The sequence below is a fragment of the Stegodyphus dumicola genome, chromosome 8 (assembly GCF_044657685.1).
Source record: "Stegodyphus dumicola isolate Sdum_Otavi_A_Nest chromosome 8, ASM4465768v1".
Lineage (NCBI taxonomy): Eukaryota > Metazoa > Arthropoda > Arachnida > Araneae > Eresidae > Stegodyphus > Stegodyphus dumicola.
The window spans coordinates 70,643,277-70,663,803 of NC_140775.1; the positions used below are offsets into that span (position 1 = coordinate 70,643,277).

A 20,527-nucleotide genomic window follows, 5' to 3' on the forward strand; every position below is an offset into this window, starting at 1 on the left:
CTATAATGTAATTTAAATTTATACAACCATATAGTCTAAAACCAGTCGCCCTTCACTTTAATCTGCAATGATATCGTTTTTGTCTTTTCTGATAACACAAGCTCAATTGATGGTATTTGCTGGTGTACACGCCCAAGTGTTTTCTCTTTGAACGCCTAAATTCTTTGAAGTAACCTGAAAGTATATTCAAAAGCGTCCAACTTTTTGAAACATCTTGGTATGTCTAAGAGCCAAATTTTCCCTGCAAATTTTTGCTTGCTTTTCTCCCCAATTTTCTTCTTTCCTTCTACAGTTATTTTAAGTGCTCACACAAGAAAATTAAGATTTTTCATTTGCTAGATTTTTCATAAATTTTGCATTCTTGTCATTTTTTTAAAATATCAATTGCATCAACTGTGTTTCAGCTGAAGACAGCTTTTCATTTTCTAGACATTTAACTATAAACAAAGTATAGATCAAGGTCCAAAGGATAAATATTTTAATTAAAAGATTTTTTGCTAAATGACAAAGAAATAAAACAGTCCAGCAGTGTTTATTCTTCACCACCGAGTAACCCGATTCTTATATCGGCTGAAACAATCTAAATCATATTAAAGATCATGTTTTTTATACAATCTATAACGCGAGGGAAAAATTAGCTTCTTAAAACACTTTTTCTAAGAAGATTAATATAAAAGATTATATTTATTTATATATATATTTTTAAAGCTGGGACTTGAACCAAACTGTCAAACTTTTAAAGTTTAATTTACATGGTGGTTATAATTAAAGTTCCAATTTGAAATGGTCATAAAAGGAAAACTACCGGACCAAATGTTATCAAACTTGGGAATTGTATAAAGGAGGTTATGGGAATTTATTTTCCGCGGAAAAAAAAAAAGAGTTCAAAAACTTACCACCAGAGGGAAATGGCGCTGTGTACAATATTGTTAAATGAAATAAGACACAAAAACATCTGTTTAAAATGCGTTTAATATTTTCCGAAACGTGTTACAAAGCAGGTTCAATGTAGCGTCCAGCATTTTCCGAAAGTAAGTTAAATCCTGTTACTGCATTCTTGACAGCAGCTCTTAGCATATCAGGAGGAATGTTACGGACATGTCAGTGTATCACATTTTTCATTTCTGCCAAATTGTTTAGATTATCACCATAAACAGTGCTTTTGAAATAACTCCATAGCCAAGAGTCACAGAGGTTGAGGTCTGGTGGGAAGAGGGGAAGTGTTGGCCTATAAGACTTTCATTCGTGAAATGTTGCCTAAGTAACTGTGCAACACACGTGAGGTGGGGCCCAGCCCTGCATAAAAATCATAGTATCTAAAATGCCACGTTACTGCAGTTCATGTATCACGAAACATTTTAACATTGACTCTAAGTGAGCTGCAATCACAGTGGTCCAGCTGTCGACTGCTCTTCAGAGAAAAATGGTTCAGTTATAATACTAGCTGTCATTCAACACTAAACGGTGTGGAATGACTGCTATGCAATCGAATGCAGTAGGAGAATGCAATAAAACTAGATAGATAACATGAGAGATTTCTTTGGCCCAAATCGATTAAAAGCGTTTTGAATCAGTATCTTCATGTTTTAGTGCCGAATTCAGACTTAAAAAATTACTAATTAGCGATCTGTAAGAAAACGATTTCCAGATTGTACGCACTTGTGCGAGTGATTTGCGATCTCACATTTTCTAATCGCTAATTCGTGGTTTTCACGGACGAATTTCTCACTTACACGGATGGCGCACTCGACTTTTATCGAATTTAACGCCTTTAAATGGTAATTTGCCTACTTCAAAGTTTCTTAAGGGTATACAACATATTAAACCTGTGTAACAAAAGGTTAAGTTAGATTCCGACCCATATTTCGTTTAACAATATTGCATACAGTGCCATTTTTCCGTGGTGGTGAGGTTTCCAACTTTCTTTTTTTCGCAGAAAATAAATTCCCATGACATCCTTTACACGGTTACAAAGTTTGATAACATTTGATCCAGTAGTTTTACTTTTATGACCGTTTCAAAGTGAAATTTTAATTATAACCACCCTGTATATTATTAAATTTTAATTTGAAGCTATGCGTTATATGTATACCATGCGTAAGTTTTTCGCTTTTATGGAAAAAATAAAGAATCGAAGCAAATATACTTAGGATATTAGACCAAACTGAAAAAATTCCCCCTCCCTCCGAAAATAAAATATTGAAACTTCGACGAATTTATTGAATTATCGAAATATTCAATTTGATTTATCTTCTAAGTCCTAGTTCCGACAACAATTCCGTCAAAAATTCCGAATTACTGAAGCTGAAGTAAACGGTTTAGTATATATTCACTGTATGTTAATAAAGTACTAAGAGTGTAACAAAAAATAGATTATAGAATTTACGCTGATGCAACTATTTGTTTGAATGCACAACACATGTAATGGAAGAGAAGGCTTGTAGAGATTTGTTTTTGACATGCTTCTAAAAGTAGATGTCATACTCCTTTTGTCTCTTCAATGTCAAAAAAACTTTCCTTTGAGAGGGCTTAAGTTTTGGTGAGGAAAAAATCATAAGAAGACAAATTTGAAGAACATGCAGGACAATTAAGTACACATACTTATTTTCAGAGCACAAGCAGTTCTCCGATTGGCTATTGAATAATGAAAAGATGCATTGTCATGCAATACAAAACATTTGGAATACATTTTCTGACTGAAAACGTAAGATTAAAAGTCATCTGCTTAATTCACAGCCATTTACAAGTCAACTACTCGGGCAATTGCAGAATCGTTTTGATCCTAAGCTTGTAAGACAAACGTAATATCACTGGATTTAAACACTTCTTTAATCTTCCGAGAACGTTCCTTCTTTAGCTCATATTCCAAGAATATTAAGTGAATGCAATAATTGCAAAAGAAATTGAATATTCATTTGCACTACGGCTTGGTAGTTTACTAACAAATTAACAAAACTTAAATTCTGCTTTTTGTGTCTAAGAATACAACAATATTTTAAATATTTACAAATAAAATATTAAATTGGAGATTTAATTGGAGCCTCACCAGTTGCCTAGCATTTGAAGATTGTTAAATACTAATTGTTTGTTGCGAAGTCTAACCCAGGCTGCATGGTTGGTTTTCGTAGTTTTCTAGGTTCTCTTTACAAAGGTTCTCTATGAAAGCATCTTAATCAAATATCTCCCATGTTCTTTCTATGTTCAAATAACCAACTAACCTAGTTTAAGCGCGATTTCCAAGGGAAGTTACTAGCAAAACCCGAATACTCATTAAAAATCATGTAGCTTGCCAATCGGGAGTAACATGAAAGATACGGCGCCAATAATTGAATTGCTGTTACGGTGCGCTGTTTCTAAACTTAGATGGTCATTCCTTAATTAAATAGCCCACCAGCGCCCAAGCGATAAAGACGCTGATCACTGGTAGTTCGGGAACGGGCTGGCCGCATTGGCGTTTTCGGGGTTTTCCCCATGTATAACGTGTATACGAGCCAGTTTACCTTAGAAAGTCCTCCACAAAGGCATCCCTCCCTTTAGGCAGATAGCCCTCGTGTGCTTTGCCATAATTAAATAATCCAATCCAATCCTTAATTAAATATAATTGATTTGTAACTTCTACTGGAACTGACAGTAAGAATTGAAGTGCAAATAAATAATATCGTGTGCAATCTTGATTAATATAAAATTTAAAATATTTGCATAGAAAAATATTTGCAATTCAGACAAAGTTTTTTGAAATATTTGCAATTGCTTTATAATAAGGATTTATTAATAACCGTAATAATTACTTATTATATTACTAATGATTAGGATTCAGTTCTTGACAATTACATTCTAAATTAGAATTTTAAGGATATAATGAAAATACGCTACGCACAAAAATACATTTTAGGATAAAAATGAGTTGGTTTTTTATGTTTTAAAATTTCTTAAATACATTTAATAAATATCGTATCCTCGTTGTTAATTGAATCCTGAATGTTGGGTGGTGTTTATAGAATTATTCTTACTTGTCCACAGAATCTGCTGACTTATCCAGCCATTAAGTAGCTGCAGATCATTTCTACATAACCATTGAACTTCCATTAATTCAGTCTCTAGAGGGCTGTATGTTTATATCATAATTTGACTTTTATAAAAATGATTATTCTAAATATTATGTTTCTATAAAAATATACTGTGCTTTAAAAATGTGGATGATAGTATCAGTCGCTCTTTCAGCCACTTCAAAAGCAACAGTTTGTTTATAAATAAATTATGCAGTTAATGTCATAAAATTCAAATAAATATCAAACGGAAATTCTCAGTTTTAGACAATTCGATTTAAACGAAGTAAAGTAGCAGACGATAAAACGCCGAAGGTAAAAATTTACTCTTATTTTTTTTAAAAAAAAGGAAGATAGAGAGAAATTTTAAAAAAATAGTTAAAAATTTGAATAATATCATCTATAATTTTAAAAAATAGCTTTTCATATAGTAGTAATAAATATTTATTACGCTTCATTGAGGGAAAAAATGTCATATAATTAATTCTCCGTAAAATCTTACTTGAAATTTAAGGTTAAAAATAGCTGTGGCAATTCACTGTAACAAAAATCCATAGACCACATTTCGCGTTATTATCGTTAAAAAAAAAAGTTGCTAAATTTCAAAACTCTAAAATATGTAAATTCGTGTATATCTTAGAAAATTTTAAATATAAAAGTCTAATTTTTTGCAGATATGCTTAAAAATACACCTACTTTAAGATGATGGTAAAAATTTTATAGGTTATAATTCAAAATTGTTTTCGAAAAATTTATAAAAATTATTTAAAAATAGAAATTTAAAAAATAAAACACAAAAAATGGATAAATTTTATTTGGAATGAACCTAAATTTCGAAATGTGAGAGAAAAAATCAAAAAAGTTTAATAAAAAAAGAGATAATAAATATTTGCCAAATTCAATTAACATTAAGGAGCTAAAATTTTGAGAGCTAATATTTTAAAAACTGCTCGTACAATTTTTACAAAACTTGGTATTCTGGCATAATTTGAGACGTAGAATCGAAATATGGAAAAAATTGGTATGTTATTTCAGAAAAAGTCCGATTTTGTGTCAAAATACCTATGTTAGAATAGTGCTATATATAAATCTAATATATATCGTAAGTCGCGCTTTCGAGACATGAAAAACGCAAGTTGAATTTTGTCAATCGGCCCAGTAGAACGGGAGATATAGCACTGTCCCTCTTTTTTTTTTTTTTTTTTCTTGAGCAGTGTACATTCTGTTTCCCTTTTCCTACTGATTTTCAACATAATTTTTCTTATTAAATTTTATTTGACCTAAATTATTTTAATCTAATTTATAGAACTTTTATGAAGATTCAACCAATGTTTAGTCAGTTAATATTTATATTTAATTTTTTCCACGTATAAATGATGCATTATACTATGTTTATCTGTGCAATGTGATGTATATTAATTATTAATTCATTTTTTCATATTTAAAAAGTGCTTTGATAATAAAAGCTCAGGATTTTCTCAATATAAGAGTGAAAGGAAATTATAAAACTAGACAAAAGACATAAAATTTAAGATATCTATTAATATATTTTATATTAAAATCATGTTATCCTGAATTATGAATTATAAAATAAATTTAAGTCAAGTTTCGAGTTTCTTTGAATGGTGTTATGCTCAGTGCAAAAATCTCAGAGAAACTCAGAGCTCGCTATTTCAAGGTTTGTAACTATGGTATTGTTTTAATATATCAAATAAAATATATATTGCTTAAGGTGCTTTTCAGTATGGCTACAAAGAAAATACTGAGCAAAACAGTATATGATCTCATGATTTTAAAATTATATGGACTGAAACTTTTCCACTTATCATTAATTCAAATGTTTGTCCAAACTATTGTTGCATGTGCATGGGTTCGTAATAGACTGAATGCATACTGATCCAGTAATAGGTTGATAACATTTAAACTTCTAAGCTCTTACTAAGAACCTTGAACACAATGCAAGCAAAGCACATCTAAAAGGCAAAGCTTTAGTACTTCGAAGTCACTCTGAACAACTCACTACAGCAACAACTGAGGGCAGATGCTCTCTAGCCTTATATAGTTTTCACTTGGTCGCCAAGATATTTCTAGTACTTTTTTCTGCTCGAAATTACTGGAAGGCATAAGAGGGCCAGATACAGTTACAGCTAATATAGTCACCAATTACATTTTATTCAATTACAGTGCCTATTATGAAGGTACAAGGAGCCGAACCAAAATGCCGTTAAATAGTCGCTATGTCTGGCGACTTTTTGTGATTTCTCGCCAAATTTGGCGGCAAAAATTAATTGCCAAAACCGTTGCCAGCCTTGTTATATTTCATCAAATTAGTGAGATAAACCATTTATTGAATGTTAAATAGACTTGGCCCTGTATTCCAACTTTTCTGCAAGCTTCACTTAGACTTTTACCAGCAAAACATGCCACATTATCCAGAAAATACTCTTTTTGTGATCAAAAATTTTGGCAGCAATTTTCAGTACTTAATATATTTAATTGTTAATTTTTAAGAGAAATTATTTTTTCAAATTGTTTAAATTGTGCTTATTTTTTAATAGTTTCCTGAACTTTTTTCTCTTGGTGTCTTCAGCCGAACACCCCCAGTGAAAGAAAAGGTACATTTTATATAACTTTTAAAATGCTAAGTGGAATGCCTTTTTTTTTTTTTTTTTTTTTTATGAAATTTTTTACTACTACTTTTTTTTTTAAGATTTAATACTTTAATATGATGTTTCAGTGCTTGTACTTTGCAATTAAAATCTTTAGTTTAAATAAAATAGGCCTCTGGTGGTTCTTTTGAATTCATATTCAAGGCTAAAGGATGGTCTGAGAAACTTTTAGATCCATCTGATAAACACGCAAGTCCTCCAAATAAAACAGTAAAAGCAGTTTTAAAAGGCCCAGGTAAATTTTTATTTCATGTCATTCATAGAAAGATAAGAATTGAAGCTCTTTCTTCTGCAACGAACTATGTTGTTCTTGTAATATATTCATTTTACATCTAAAAGTTATTTAAAAATAAATGAAATTAATTATGCTGCTAAGGAATACAGTCAAAAGTTGTTAATCCGGACTCGTCGGGACTTCAGCGATTCCGGATTATCGATTTTTCCGGATTATAGATCATCAGTTTAAATCTCGTAAGATGGCATGCAGAAATTCTAAAATTAAAAGTACAAAACCGTAATTTATGAAATAAAGAACAATTATGATCTAAAGGGTATCAAAATTTACAAAAAAAAAAAAAAAAAAAAAAAAAAAAAAGCTTAATATTTATTTGTTCACTTTATAAACATTTCTTTCAATGTAAGTTGCTTAAGTTGCTTCGTTTTATGTGATAATACTTTCTCTTTAATTCTATAAACAGACATAATTTCTTGTTCAGTTACAAAGTTCCGCTGTTCAAGTCCCGTAATTGCTGTGCCGAGAATACCGACTAACTTGTCAATCGAAATTTTTTCGTTTTCACTAACCTCTCTGTCACCTTCTTCATGTCTTTATCCATTTTTTGCAGCAAATCCACTTTTTGTTTGACGGACATCGAAACATACGTTGTTTTGTAGATCCTTTGGGAGCTCCAGCATCGGAAATTCTATTTGACATAATCGAAAGTTCAAGTTTACTTTTATAAAATTGCTCATACAGTCTGCAAAAAATAATAAGCCGCATCCAATTCAAAGATTAAGGAACAACGCAATCATCAACATTAACTGAAATAGATAATTAGATAATTTTAGCTTGTACCGTCCGTTATACATTAAACTCGCACGCGAAAACGTATTCTGCGCTTGCGTACACGCATATGTGAAGTCGTAAAGGTCTTACGTGCACGCGTAAACGCCTATGCACATGTGTCAATGCGGCGCATGCGCAGAAAGTTTTTAGCTTTGAGGTCCGGATTATGGGTGTCCGAATTAACGACTATAATCCGGAAAAATGACTGTACTTTAATTTCAAATAAACTTTAGCAATCAAAATTTGTTGCATTGAGCAGACATCTGTAACTTGATCTTTTGAATCCTGTATGGTGTTCAGTGGGAAATATACAAGCAGTGTTTTATCCTACATTATTAAATTAATATAGATAGTGATTAAATATTAAGTTTCTTCTCACCTCTACATTTTATTTACACATTAAATTATATTTTTATTCATATTTCCAAATCTTGGGCATAATGCATTTGAAATTTCATATTATGAGCAAACATAAATTGTCCTTATACTTTTGTAAAAATAAACTAAATATATTTGCAGGGTTAGAAGGTGGGTTAGATACTATTGAAGCTAAAAGCATTTGGGTGGGGAATGAGAGCTTAGGGTTCACATAAAGACTGTTAACTGCTGGTAATTCATCAGGAGTTCGAATAGAGGTGAATAGGCTGGCTGCATGGTTGGATTTTGAGGTTTTCTTCATGTGTAATGTGAATAGAGATAGCCCCTGTATGTGTTGCCATATTAAAATAGCTTTACCTAGCATGGAGTTCACATGTCTCATAGCAGGTTTGAAATTACAAAACTTAATTTCAAACTGAAGATAAAAATATTTTAATTGATTATAAGTTCAAAATGTTATTTTTTTAAATTTCAGTTTTACATTTTTTTTTATTTCAGTTTAATGTTATTTTAGATATTTCTTTGATTAAATGTTAAAATAGCTTTGATAGACATTTTTATAAAATGCTCTTTATCTACTGATCTTGCAGTTATATGCCATTCAAACAAAGTATTTATTGTCCTTTATCAGTGCAGAAATGATTTAGTATTAGCTATATTTCTAACTAATATTATGATTCACTTAATATTATCCCTTATTATAGCTTGTGTTTAGTATTTTCTTTCACTACAAATTAAACAAAGCATTTTCAAATTCTGTAAATAGCAGATATTACATCATGTAGCATATTGGTCATTTTTATATAAAATTAAGTTTATATATATATTACACATATCTAGATGATCTGCAAACGTTCCTTCTTGGAAATATATATATCTTATAATTAGCTACATTTGCTATTTCTGTATATCCTTTTTCTTGAGCTAAGCACCTTGCTACAGGTCAAGGCTGCCTCTCCAAGTTTTCTTCATCTGACACTATCTGGCACCACAGCTTTCCCATCGAGTTGCCCTATCAGTTTCAAATTCACACTAGCCAGCTTTTGTCTTCCTTTTCATTGATTCCCCTCTATTTTTGAGAAGGTTATCTTTTAGTAGGAAATGCATCATATATCTATAAATATGGCCTAGCCGTCTAATACGAGATGCCTTTACAATTTCAACAAGATCAGGTTCATTATATTTTCTATAGATTTCATGATTATGTAATATTCTTCATAGTTCATTTTGCCTCACCGGTTTGAAAATCTTTCTTAGAATTTCAAGTATCAGTGGTAGATCTTCCTCTGTGTAAGTGTCCAGCATTCGTTTCCATAAGAGGCCATGGGTCTTATCAAAGTCTTATGTAAACTTATTTTGTTTTTTATGCTGATTAATTTAGATTTAAGTTCGTAAGCCTGTAAAAACATATGTTGGCCATAGATATCCTGCCTTTAATTTCAGTTTCAATATCACCGCAGCTAAAAATCAGTGCACCCAGTTATTTAAATTGTTAAACTATCTCAAAAGTATAATTGTTGATCTTTAAAGGATGTAGGTCCATGATTTTATTTGTTACTATCATAAATTTTGTGTTATCTTCATTGATGGTTAGACTCATCTTCCCTGGTTACATATTCAAGGAGATAAATGCCTCGACAACAACCTGCTTAGATCATCCATAAATGTCATCAATAAAAGCTAGCAGTTGAATTGCTCTTTGTAGAATAGTTAGACTTATGTTTAGTTGAGAGTCTCGAACAGCCTTTTACAGTGCCAAGTTAAACAACAGACAAGAAAGTGAGTTTTCCTGTTGCAGACCTTTCTGAGTATAAAAGGGCTCTGAGAAAAAGATGAAATTTTAATTCTACATTTCACACTCATCCTTGTAAGGCTGATCAGTTTCTTTGGAATGTTAAATTCCAACATAGCTTAAGTAATCTTTCTCTATTTAAACTGTCATATGCAGCTTTAAAAATCAAATAGATGATACGTGTCAATGTTAGATCCAAAATTTGTCTGATAGCGTATTTGATCAGTCGTTGCTTTTCCTTTCTGGAAACCACACTGGTAGTTCCCAATAAATTTAGAAGTATATCTCTGCATTCTTTTATAAAGGATGGTGAAAAAGATTTTTTATGCTGTATCCAATATTTAAATGTATATTTGTAAACCACATGTCTTAAATATTGTCCTTTTAATGATATATATTTTGGCACTGCTGATGTTGAAAACTTAAAAGTCCATAATTTTTCATATAATTATATCAAATGCGATTAAATGTACCCGTTTTCACAAATATGCTCAAAAAATGTAACTTGATTTCAGTATTATTTATTTACAACTTTTCTCCATTCATTTTTAAATTCTTAAATAGGTAAATAAAATTCTGAAAATTTTAGACCGTTGGGAATAAAATTGAAAGATTGAATGTGTCATTTTAATACTTTTTTTTTAATAAAATATTTTAACTTTGGAAATTCTGTTTTAGATCCTGGCTATATAACAACAGCTATCTGTATTGTTAGTGCAGCTGTAGTTGTACTACTTGAGCATGATCATCTTCCAAAAAAGTGAGTTTTCTTTTGCTATTATTATAAACTTAATGAATTTTAACGCTATACATATTTTTATAATCATGAATTTGTACCATAAATTATGGACCACTATATTATTAGATAATTTTTTTTTTGGGGGGGAGCACCTACAATTCACTTGCGATTCACTGAAAGGTGCTTACATATTAGTGCAATCACCTTGGAGCAATTTGGTTATTTTTCTTTTTAACAGAAATAAAGAATGATGAGTAATAATTTAAAAAAAATTATTGATTTTACATGTACATGTTATATATTATGCAAATTTTAATTTATCCAGATAACCAATCAATGAAAATTGATCAATCTACATAAAAGCATTTTTTCCCCATGTTGTTGATATTTTGTGGCAGTGGCTTTAAGTATAGATTCAAAGTAACTGTTCTTTTTGGTGATTTTCAATTACCTATTTTTAAAATAATTTACTTGGTACTAAAGACAATGAAACTCCAAATATTTTATATCTTTTTTTTTTTTTTTTTTTTTTTTTTTTGCTACACTTGTCCATTTACATTCATGCCACAACTTTACAGTTGCACTTTGCACTTTGCATACATTTGGTACACTTATTCGTGCAACACTTATTTGGTATACTTATTTGTGTGTGAAATGAATACTTTTCAGAAAGTTTTGGAAATTCAGAGTTGACTACTTTGTGTGGATAGACAACAATGATTACAGAAGACTTTTATGTTCCAATGATGATACTCAATGGCTCGCCAGATCCACTTACCTAAGTTCACCAGACTTCTTCCCTCTTGGGAACTTTGAAGGATAAGTTGCAGACAACTAGAGTGGGAAGTATGGAAGAGTGGAAGGAGCAAATTAGGAATAAAACGGGGTGCATAACCCCTGATATTCTTGAGCATGTCATGCAAAGTGTCTATAAGTGTCTTATGTCATGCATTCTAAAAGGAGGTGGTCATTTGGCAGATATAGCGTCTCATAAATAGCTATAGCAAATGCACACAAGTGTAATATTAAAGTCTTCATATCATGTATGTAAATGGACAAGTGTGGCAAATAGATGGTATAAAATGTTTGCAGTGTATTATTTCCAGTTCTAACTATATTACTTTCAAAATTATTACTCAAAAATTCTCCATCCTGTATATAATGAACAATATGGAACCATAACATCTGTCAAAATTCTGATCTGCAACCAAAGTAGGGCATCAGTATGAAACAAAAAAAAAAAAAAAAAAAAAAAAAAAAAAGATTAAGAAAGTTGAAAGTGATAACATACATTATAAAAATATTTTTTTCCCCTCTTAAACCATATCCTAATCTTCAGTCTTCTTTAACCAAATATCTGTTCTTATTCTAATAACTTTGGGTGGGTCCTATATTTGTTATTTTTTAAATGGGTCTTGTCAAATGATGAAATGAAAGTTGCTTTATTTCCCACAGACTCAAGATATATTGTTAACAATCAAGAGTTATCTAATTCCAGAGCAATTAATTGTTATATCCTAAAAAATGTAGACAGATGGTAAGAATGAGAATAAATTAATTTGAAGGAAGTTGTATCACATTTCCAATAATTTTATGATTTATTTACTCTTGAGCAACACATTTTGCAAAGAACTGGATATGGCAGATGAAACTAAATTAGAATAATTGTTTTTGAGAAGTATGCAGTACCAAAATAGAGGGAAAACTACAGTGTCCAATATCCAGGTTGCCAATCAAATTCCTAGTGGCTCTTTAAGTGTAATTATTCCTTTTATCAATTTAACTTCCGTAATGAGAATGATGAAGTGAGAATGATATTAAGGTGATGTGAGCACACACAATGTTATATATGTTAAATGACCCTATTTTAAAAATATTTGTAAATGTGATATTTCTGAATTAAAGAATTAGATTATAAATAAATCCTTGAATGTTTTAAATCTTAATTTGAGGAAGATGGAGAAATGAAATTGAGTGATAAAAGAAATTCAAAACCTTGCACTTCTTTTTGGGAAAAAGGCCAGACTTTCATAAAGACATTAAATATTTAAATTTGCTTTTCCCCTATTGCTGTTTCTGTTGCTTCAAAGTTTTGTTGCTAATACAAGACAACTGTTAAAGTTCAATATATTTAAACATTGCTTCAATTTTTTAGGGGTGGTGTCTTTACTCCTGGTGCTGCTTTTAGTGATACAAGTCTTATGGAAAAATTGGAAGCAAGAGGAATCAGCATGAATATTGCAGAGTTATAAATTTAAATATACTAATTTTGTGTTGCAAATTAAATGCCAATTTTCATTTTATATTATAAATGAAGTACATACATTTCAGAAATACTATAATAAAAGATTTATTTTTCTTTTTGCCATCAAGATTATTTATTTCAAAATAAGTAAAAATGTCTCAATTTATGTACTATTTTGCTACTTTTTAATCTTGCTCTTTTAAACATTTTAAAATTTTCATTCAGCTGTATTCCTGTGCAAATGTATAATGTTAAGTACTTGGACATGCAAACCCATACATCATGTATGTGCACACTGATATTAATTCTAAATAGTGTATGTCCCATATATAAGTTAGAATTAATATCAGGCTTGTATAATGAATGGATTTACATCAAAATATACATTTTAACTATAAAATTTTACTATCAAGTTATTTTTAATAAATTGTCAGTATAGGGAATATTTCTTAATGGACATCAACAGGACCTCACCAATTTGGTATAAAATTTTTTGGGATTATTGAATATATATTTTTATAACTTACTATTCATGTTTTGTGATGCCATCTGCTGTATTTTTCAATCTATTGATCATATTAAATAAGTATAAAAAATCGTACAGATTATTTAAAATTAAAACATATACATGTAAAATATAAAAAATACAATGGCTTTGCTCTACATGAACTGGCAACCTCTAAGTAACTTTCTGCAATTTCAGAATCTTCACCCTAGATAAGTGCTTTCAAGAACGTTCTGGCATGTTATGTAATCGATACTATTAATGAAGAGTTTGCACCATTTTTCGTCAGATTGCTTTTCTCCTCCTGCTGCTTAAGAACTTTACTGCCATTCTTCCTGTCTGTCTTTCGTTGAATAGTATGACGCAGTGAATTTAAAGTTAATCCTAAGTCTAAATTACTATCGCATATGTAATCTTGAAGAATCTAAAAGGGTGCTACTTTGGTAGACGGTTGCACGGATTTGGGGCAATTTACATTGGCGCGTTTTTTACCATCATCAGCCATCTTGAAATATGCTGTTTTTACGTATTTTACGCATATAGTAAAGTATTCGAAACTTTAAAAAAATAAATATCGTTAAAAATAGTGGATTAATTTTTTATTGAAAACGTTGTTTTTTAAGATGGCTGGCAAATTTAAATAAATACATTTACTAAGAGTATAAAATACTAAAGTAGGGTTAAATTATTACTTTCATAGAATAGAATAAAAACACCACTATAAAAACATTGCGCCAACGTTTAATTGGATTAAAATATTACTTAAATTGAATATCGAATTAAAAACATCATACCAATGTTTAAAAGAATTAAAATATTACTTAAATTCAAATACTTTAAAATAAGTTTTATAGAATTTAATTATTTAACATTAAAACATAATGTGACAATAAATATCTCAGGAATTTTTGAAAACATTGTATTAATTTTTTAATAAATATTGAAATATACAATTCTAAATTAACAGAAAATTATGTACTTACATTTTTGTAAAGTATTTTGCCTGTCATATATTGATAAGTACCACACAAAAAAAAAAAAAGATCTTCTAATGATCATCTGTGATCCACATCTCTCGCACTTCATTGAAAAAGCATCGAAAAATTTAAAATAAATTTCCTCTGATGCTTGTAACAATTTATAAATAAATCTTTGATTAAGAAAGCCAGGTTGGCCAAAATAAGGTCTCAAAGGGCAATTTTTTATTCCAATACCAATAATTCTTGGTAATTACCAAAAACAACATTCATCTTCGAAACGGACATATCCATTCCATTTGAAATCTGAGGAATTCGAAGAGATGAATAATAAAATTTTAAAATGGTGCGGTAATGCACAAATATTCAGTAACCAATCAGGGAGCTGATTACATCACGCATAGAATTAAAATTATTTAAATAATCATTCATAATAAAATCATTTAAAAAAAAGACAAAATTGTATTTTAATATTTAACAACCATAAATAATGTTTAAAACATTAGATTAAATTTATAGATATTAATAAAACCAATTGCTTTTTAAGTAAGGTGAAGTCATTGATTAAATCATCCACAACATAAAATTATATAAAATATCATAAACAAAAATTTTTATTTCATATAAAAATGCAAAATTAAATTGACTTTTAATATTTAGAAGCCATAAATAATATTTAAAATACGGAATTTATGCATAATAAAACGTATTATTTTTTAAATAAAAAGTTAGCAAAGTATCGGTTACCATAAATAACTTGTCCAGCAATGGGTTTACCATAAGTCGTATCGCTCGCCAAAAAAAAAAAAAATCTCCAAAATCTGTGCAAACATCTACCAAAGTAGCACCTTGCATTTTTATTTGAAATAAAAGTTTTGTTGTTCATATTTTATATAATTTTATATTGTGGATGATGTAATCAATGACTTCACCTTACTTAAAAAGTAATTGGTTGTATTAATATCTATAAATTTAATCTAATGTTTTAAACATTATTTATGGTTGTTAAATATTAAAATAAAGTTTTGCCTTTTTTTTAAAATGATTTTATTATGAATGATTATTTAAATACTTTTAATTCTATGCGTGGTGTAATCAGCTCCTTGATTGGTTACTGAATATCTGTGCATTACCGCATCATTTAAAAATTTTATTATTCATCTCTTCGAATTCCTCCGATTTCAAATGAAATGGATATGTCTGTTTTGAAGATGAATGTTGTTTTTGGTAATTACCAAGAATTATTGGTGTCGGAATAAAAAAAAATTGCCCTTTGAGATCTTATTTTGGCCAACCTGGCTTTTCTGATCAAAGATTTATTTATAAATTGTTGTATTGTATGCTACTTGTAAGTCTTTATAACACATGTTTTTGTAGTGGAATTCCAATATATCTGATTTTTCCATCTGTGGTTTTAAACGTTTGCACACGACTGTAATGAAGCTTTGTAACATCACATGCTGACATAGGTGAACCACTTGGCTCAGCAAATCTTTATGAAGGTCTGCAATCCTGTATCTGCTTTCTTCCACATAGCTCTTATTTTATATAGCTTCATTTGACCCCTCCTTGTTATCGCTTTCTCTTTTCCTAGTACATGTCCAAGTATTTTGCCATCATCTTGTGCGAATGTGATAGAACAGAATCCTCATTACATTTGTCCAAGCCTGCACATCCTCTTCACTAATACCAATCTTTTCTGAACAGCCACAGTTTATACCAACAATGGTGGTTTTTCATCTTTTAGTGCATTTTTTTATCATCTCTTTATGCAAGAGCCAAAGTAAGTATGGCATCTTTCAGCGTGAAATTTTTCTGAAATCATGGATACCACTTTCAACTTATTTGGTATTACAAAACATAACCATGTAAATTCTCGAAATATATATTCAATTATTAAAAATATATATATATTAAAAATAAGGTCCTGTTGATGGCAGTTAAGAAAGTGTCTACTATACATCAGTACATAAGGGATTGGTAGTTCATCTTTACATTTTAGATAATTCATTAGATGAATAAGGCTCATTATATTGGGTAGCAAAAACCTCACATAGATTGTTAATATTACCCTTCGGACATCTCATGAAAGTATTACAAAAATATTAAACTGTATTGAAGCAGCCTCTTTGCGACTCTGCTTTTTTCAAGAAAATTTTGAAGATCCTGATCTCATTCTTCATACCAAAGTACAGTTTTCACAAAAGGCTAAGCTCTTGATTTGTGAATTTAACTGAAAAATAAATAAATAAAATACCATAAAGAAAATCTGAAATGTTTCAGATTTTAAATTACGTCAAAAAGGACATTTTTTAAAATTTTGTGTGTTACATTTATTTATTAAATATCCGTTCTTCCCACTTAATCCATAAAATTCAGTTCAACAGCAATATCCCAAAATAGTTTTTAAATGAGCATATCTTTAGAATTTCAGATACAGAGACTCGAGTATTGGAGATAAAAATGTTTTTTCTGTACAACGTTGCCATTGATGGCTTTGAAATCCTTGAGTTTGTTTTCAAAAATTCGTTAAAGTTTTAAAAAATAGGAAATCTATAATAAAACAAACTTCAAATTTAGTCTGCCACATGCCCATATTCGTAGAAGGATTACGTCGTTCAATATTCGAGGGCTCTATGTACCGTTGTTTTATCACAATGCGAGAAATATACGTACATTTATGCAGATTTTTGATTATTTAATTTATTTAAATATAACACAGGGTGATAATACTTTGTGGCAGCAGTTTGAAAAGTGATTCGCCTTTTGTAGTGAACACGGAGTATAATGGTACTCCGCAGTAGTGAATCAATGCAAAATCGCAAAACGAAAACAGTAGTCCTTCAGGGACAAAGCTCCTATGAACTAAGTATTTCAATACAATTTTGGGGTGGGGACTGAACTAATGGACTTTCATAGGCTAGTGGGTTTAGATTTTCTCAGATATATGAAAAAAATTGAATTATTTAAACGTAGAGCTGCAATGACGTTAGAACTTTAACGATAGGCTGTTAAGTCGCTTAAACCTAAACTGGTTTTGTTGGTATGACATCTGCCGACAACATTAAAAAATACATTAAAAAAAGTAACAAAAGTCATTTGTGCATTTTCCAAACAGGAAAAAAAATGATAGGCGAAACTGAAATTGATTTGTCCTTATTTGTTATCAACTTTTCAATTGCTTTAAGACTAGTTTGAGAAAAGATTTCAACATTTTAATATTATCGAGCTAATAATCACTTTTTTCATCTATCCTTTTATTTATTAAGTAAATATAACAAAATACATGCATAAAAAAACTAGATTTAGAAATTCTGGATTTTTAAAATGACACTATCCTGAAATCAAGTGTACCAGGTGAGAATTTCTAGAATACAGATGACAGAAACAAATTTCCATTCTTTAACCAGTTAACTGTGATTGACGAGTATACTTGTCATGGAGAAGAGGCACGATTTTGTGTATTGACGAGTATACTCGTCATACGTATAAAGCAGTGTAAGCAGCGCGCGTATAAAGCAACGTAACAGTAACAGAGAAAAGAAAAATAATAACAAAGAAACCGGAGCTAGTTATTGATTATAATAAAAAAAGGATGGAGTGAATATGAGCGATGGAATTATCATAGCGTACTCCGCAACTAGAAAACGACTCAAAAAGTACTACAAAAAATATATTTCTCCATTTCTTAGACATTAAGTGGTCTGAATGCATTCATATTATATAAAAAAAAATAATGGAACATTATCGCGTATCAACTTTTTGCTCAAATTTATTGAAGACGCTTTTCCGACATATCCAGTTGAAAGAAATAAATCGACACAAACTCGGCCATTTAGACCTAATATAAGCCAATTAGGCGGAAATCATGTTCCGGATTATATACCTGGAACATCGAAAAAAAACCAGCCCTACGCGAAGGTGTTCGCATTGCTACAAACGTAAAATCGGAAAGGAATCTCGTTACTGTGTTTGATTTGCAAAGTGCCATTGTGTATATAGTACCCTTTTTCGCTGAATATCACTCCACAGGAGGAATTTAAATTCTTACTTTTATATGTATAATATTTAATTTAATTTATTGCGTTTTTAGTTTAATATGTATGTAATATATGCTTATGTTAACCAAATAAGTAATAAAATTTTCAATCTTATAAAATAAACCCATCTTTTTCATGCAATATCTTACCAGTGCACCTTACTCTATGATTGACGAATATACTTGTCATGGCTCGATTCTGGCGATACAAAACGAGGAAGCCACAGTTAACTGGTTGAAAGAGCATCATCCCAAAACAAAATTGTTTCTTATTTCTACATACTTGTATGAACATTGTTTCCACAATGTATATCACTAAATCAAAATACAGATCTTGACTTACGAATGAACATCTTGATTGTTTATGAGCTGGGATGTCATCATACTCTCAAAATTTGGGCGCAGTGACAAATAAAATGCAATGTCAAATATCACCTTGATTCTAAAAACTGCATTTTTTATCAAGAATTTTAATACCAAGCAGTCGTAAACCGAAGAATTTGTAAACTTTTGTCTGCATTATTTTATAATTATTTATTTTAATGCAATAAATAATTTTTATATCCTAAAATTGTGCTTTTTTTATATGGTATGAGTATTATTAACCTCTTCTATCCGTGGGCACACCATATCAAATGTGATACGAGAACGAAGTGTCACTGACGGCCCTCTGTATCATATTTCATATGCTGAAATGGAACACTCTGTTTCAAATTTTCAATATGCACGAATTAGGTCAGAATGCTGCAAAACCCTGTTGAATAGAATCTCCAGAGTGTTAGCGTTGTTATTATGAAAATTATTTATGATTTTATACTACAGAAGTAAAATGCGCGACACGTCATAATTTAGAAACGCCGTGCAAACGGCTTAAAAATATTTGCGGGTAAATACGGCAACAGGATATAATAAACATATTTAAATTCTCAAGTCTTTTACTTCATTATTATATATAAATAATTTAAACACGGAAATACAATCATTATTACTAATATTGCACTTATCCTGAATTTTTATTTTAAGTATTTGGATTTTCTGTTTGTATTAAGAAATAAAATTTAAATAATATATGCGAAAATCCAAATATTTAGATAACAAGTAGGTTATAGGAATTATTTTTGTACATTATGCTTAACTTCAAAATGCCCTCGTAGACACAGTGACGTAGCGCTCCAGCGTGATGGGCACACGAAGGAATTTCGACGCTCGACGTCGCAAGTAAAGAGGTTAAGTGCCAGCCTATAAATGTACGTTGAAAAAATAAATGCCCGCCGCCCCACTGGTTTTCTGTGCGGTAAGGTACAGAAAAGTTAGATATTGCTAGTATGATATATAATAGTTGGCTATAGAAGTAAACCTGTTGCGGGCAGTTGAATATAATCAGTGTGAGTAAGTAATGGAATGAAGCAATGACTGATTATCAAGTTCCGCTATAAATTGCAAAGAAATGTGCCAGAGATGCACTGAATGTTGGTGCAAGCGTATGGATGGAATTCTTGAGCAAAAAATGTTCTTATGACTGGTTTCACAACGGGAAGGAACTATCTGGGATAAGCTGCGTTTTGATGTGCCATTAACCAGCAGAATGCTTACATTATACATGATTGAGAGAGCGCAATTTATGTTGGCACGTGGTCGGCGATTGACTCGTAACTGATGATAGAGAAACAGACATTAACAAGGGCGAAGATCTCTTCCTAGTTTGTGCTGCATTAATTGATAGATAAGTAGAAAACAAAACAGATGCAGACTTCTAAAGATTCGATCACTGTATGTGGCTTAGATCTATCCTTTCTGAGAGTCAGCATTACAAGGCATGAAATTTGTTGCTGCGAGTCTGATCCAGAATCCAAACAGCAGTCGATAGATACTATGCTGTTCATTGTCTTCCTTAACCTCCAAAACAGTGCCTGGCTTGTGCAGGGTTTAGACAGTGTTGATTGCATTCTTCGATAATGATGGTATTGTATCTTAGAAATATGTACATTTCTGCTGGTATGACTGGTTTCTACTAGTAAAATTATAAGCACTGCATTATACAAGGGATTTTTGAAATTGTTGCCACACTACA

The 20,527-nt window shown here is 30.5% G+C and overlaps 2 protein-coding genes across 2 annotated transcripts in view; one reads left to right on the forward strand and one right to left on the reverse strand.

Moving 5' to 3' along the window:
• The window catches only part of LOC118191356 (saccharopine dehydrogenase-like oxidoreductase), a 37,199-nt gene extending 24,141 nt beyond the window's left edge, over positions 1-13,058 (forward strand). Inside the window, exons 9-12 of the mRNA XM_035362159.2 lie at positions 6,605-6,661; positions 6,827-6,950; positions 10,630-10,711; positions 12,846-13,058. Of these exons, the coding sequence (XP_035218050.1) occupies positions 6,605-6,661; positions 6,827-6,950; positions 10,630-10,711; positions 12,846-12,942 (360 nt within the window). The 3' untranslated portion in view covers positions 12,943-13,058. The remainder of the gene's footprint in view (positions 1-6,604; positions 6,662-6,826; positions 6,951-10,629; positions 10,712-12,845) is intronic.
• Positions 1-20,527, reverse strand: part of LOC118191357 (coiled-coil domain-containing protein 97) — a 170,800-nt gene that overhangs the window by 37,630 nt on the left and 112,643 nt on the right. The window lies entirely within an intron of this gene.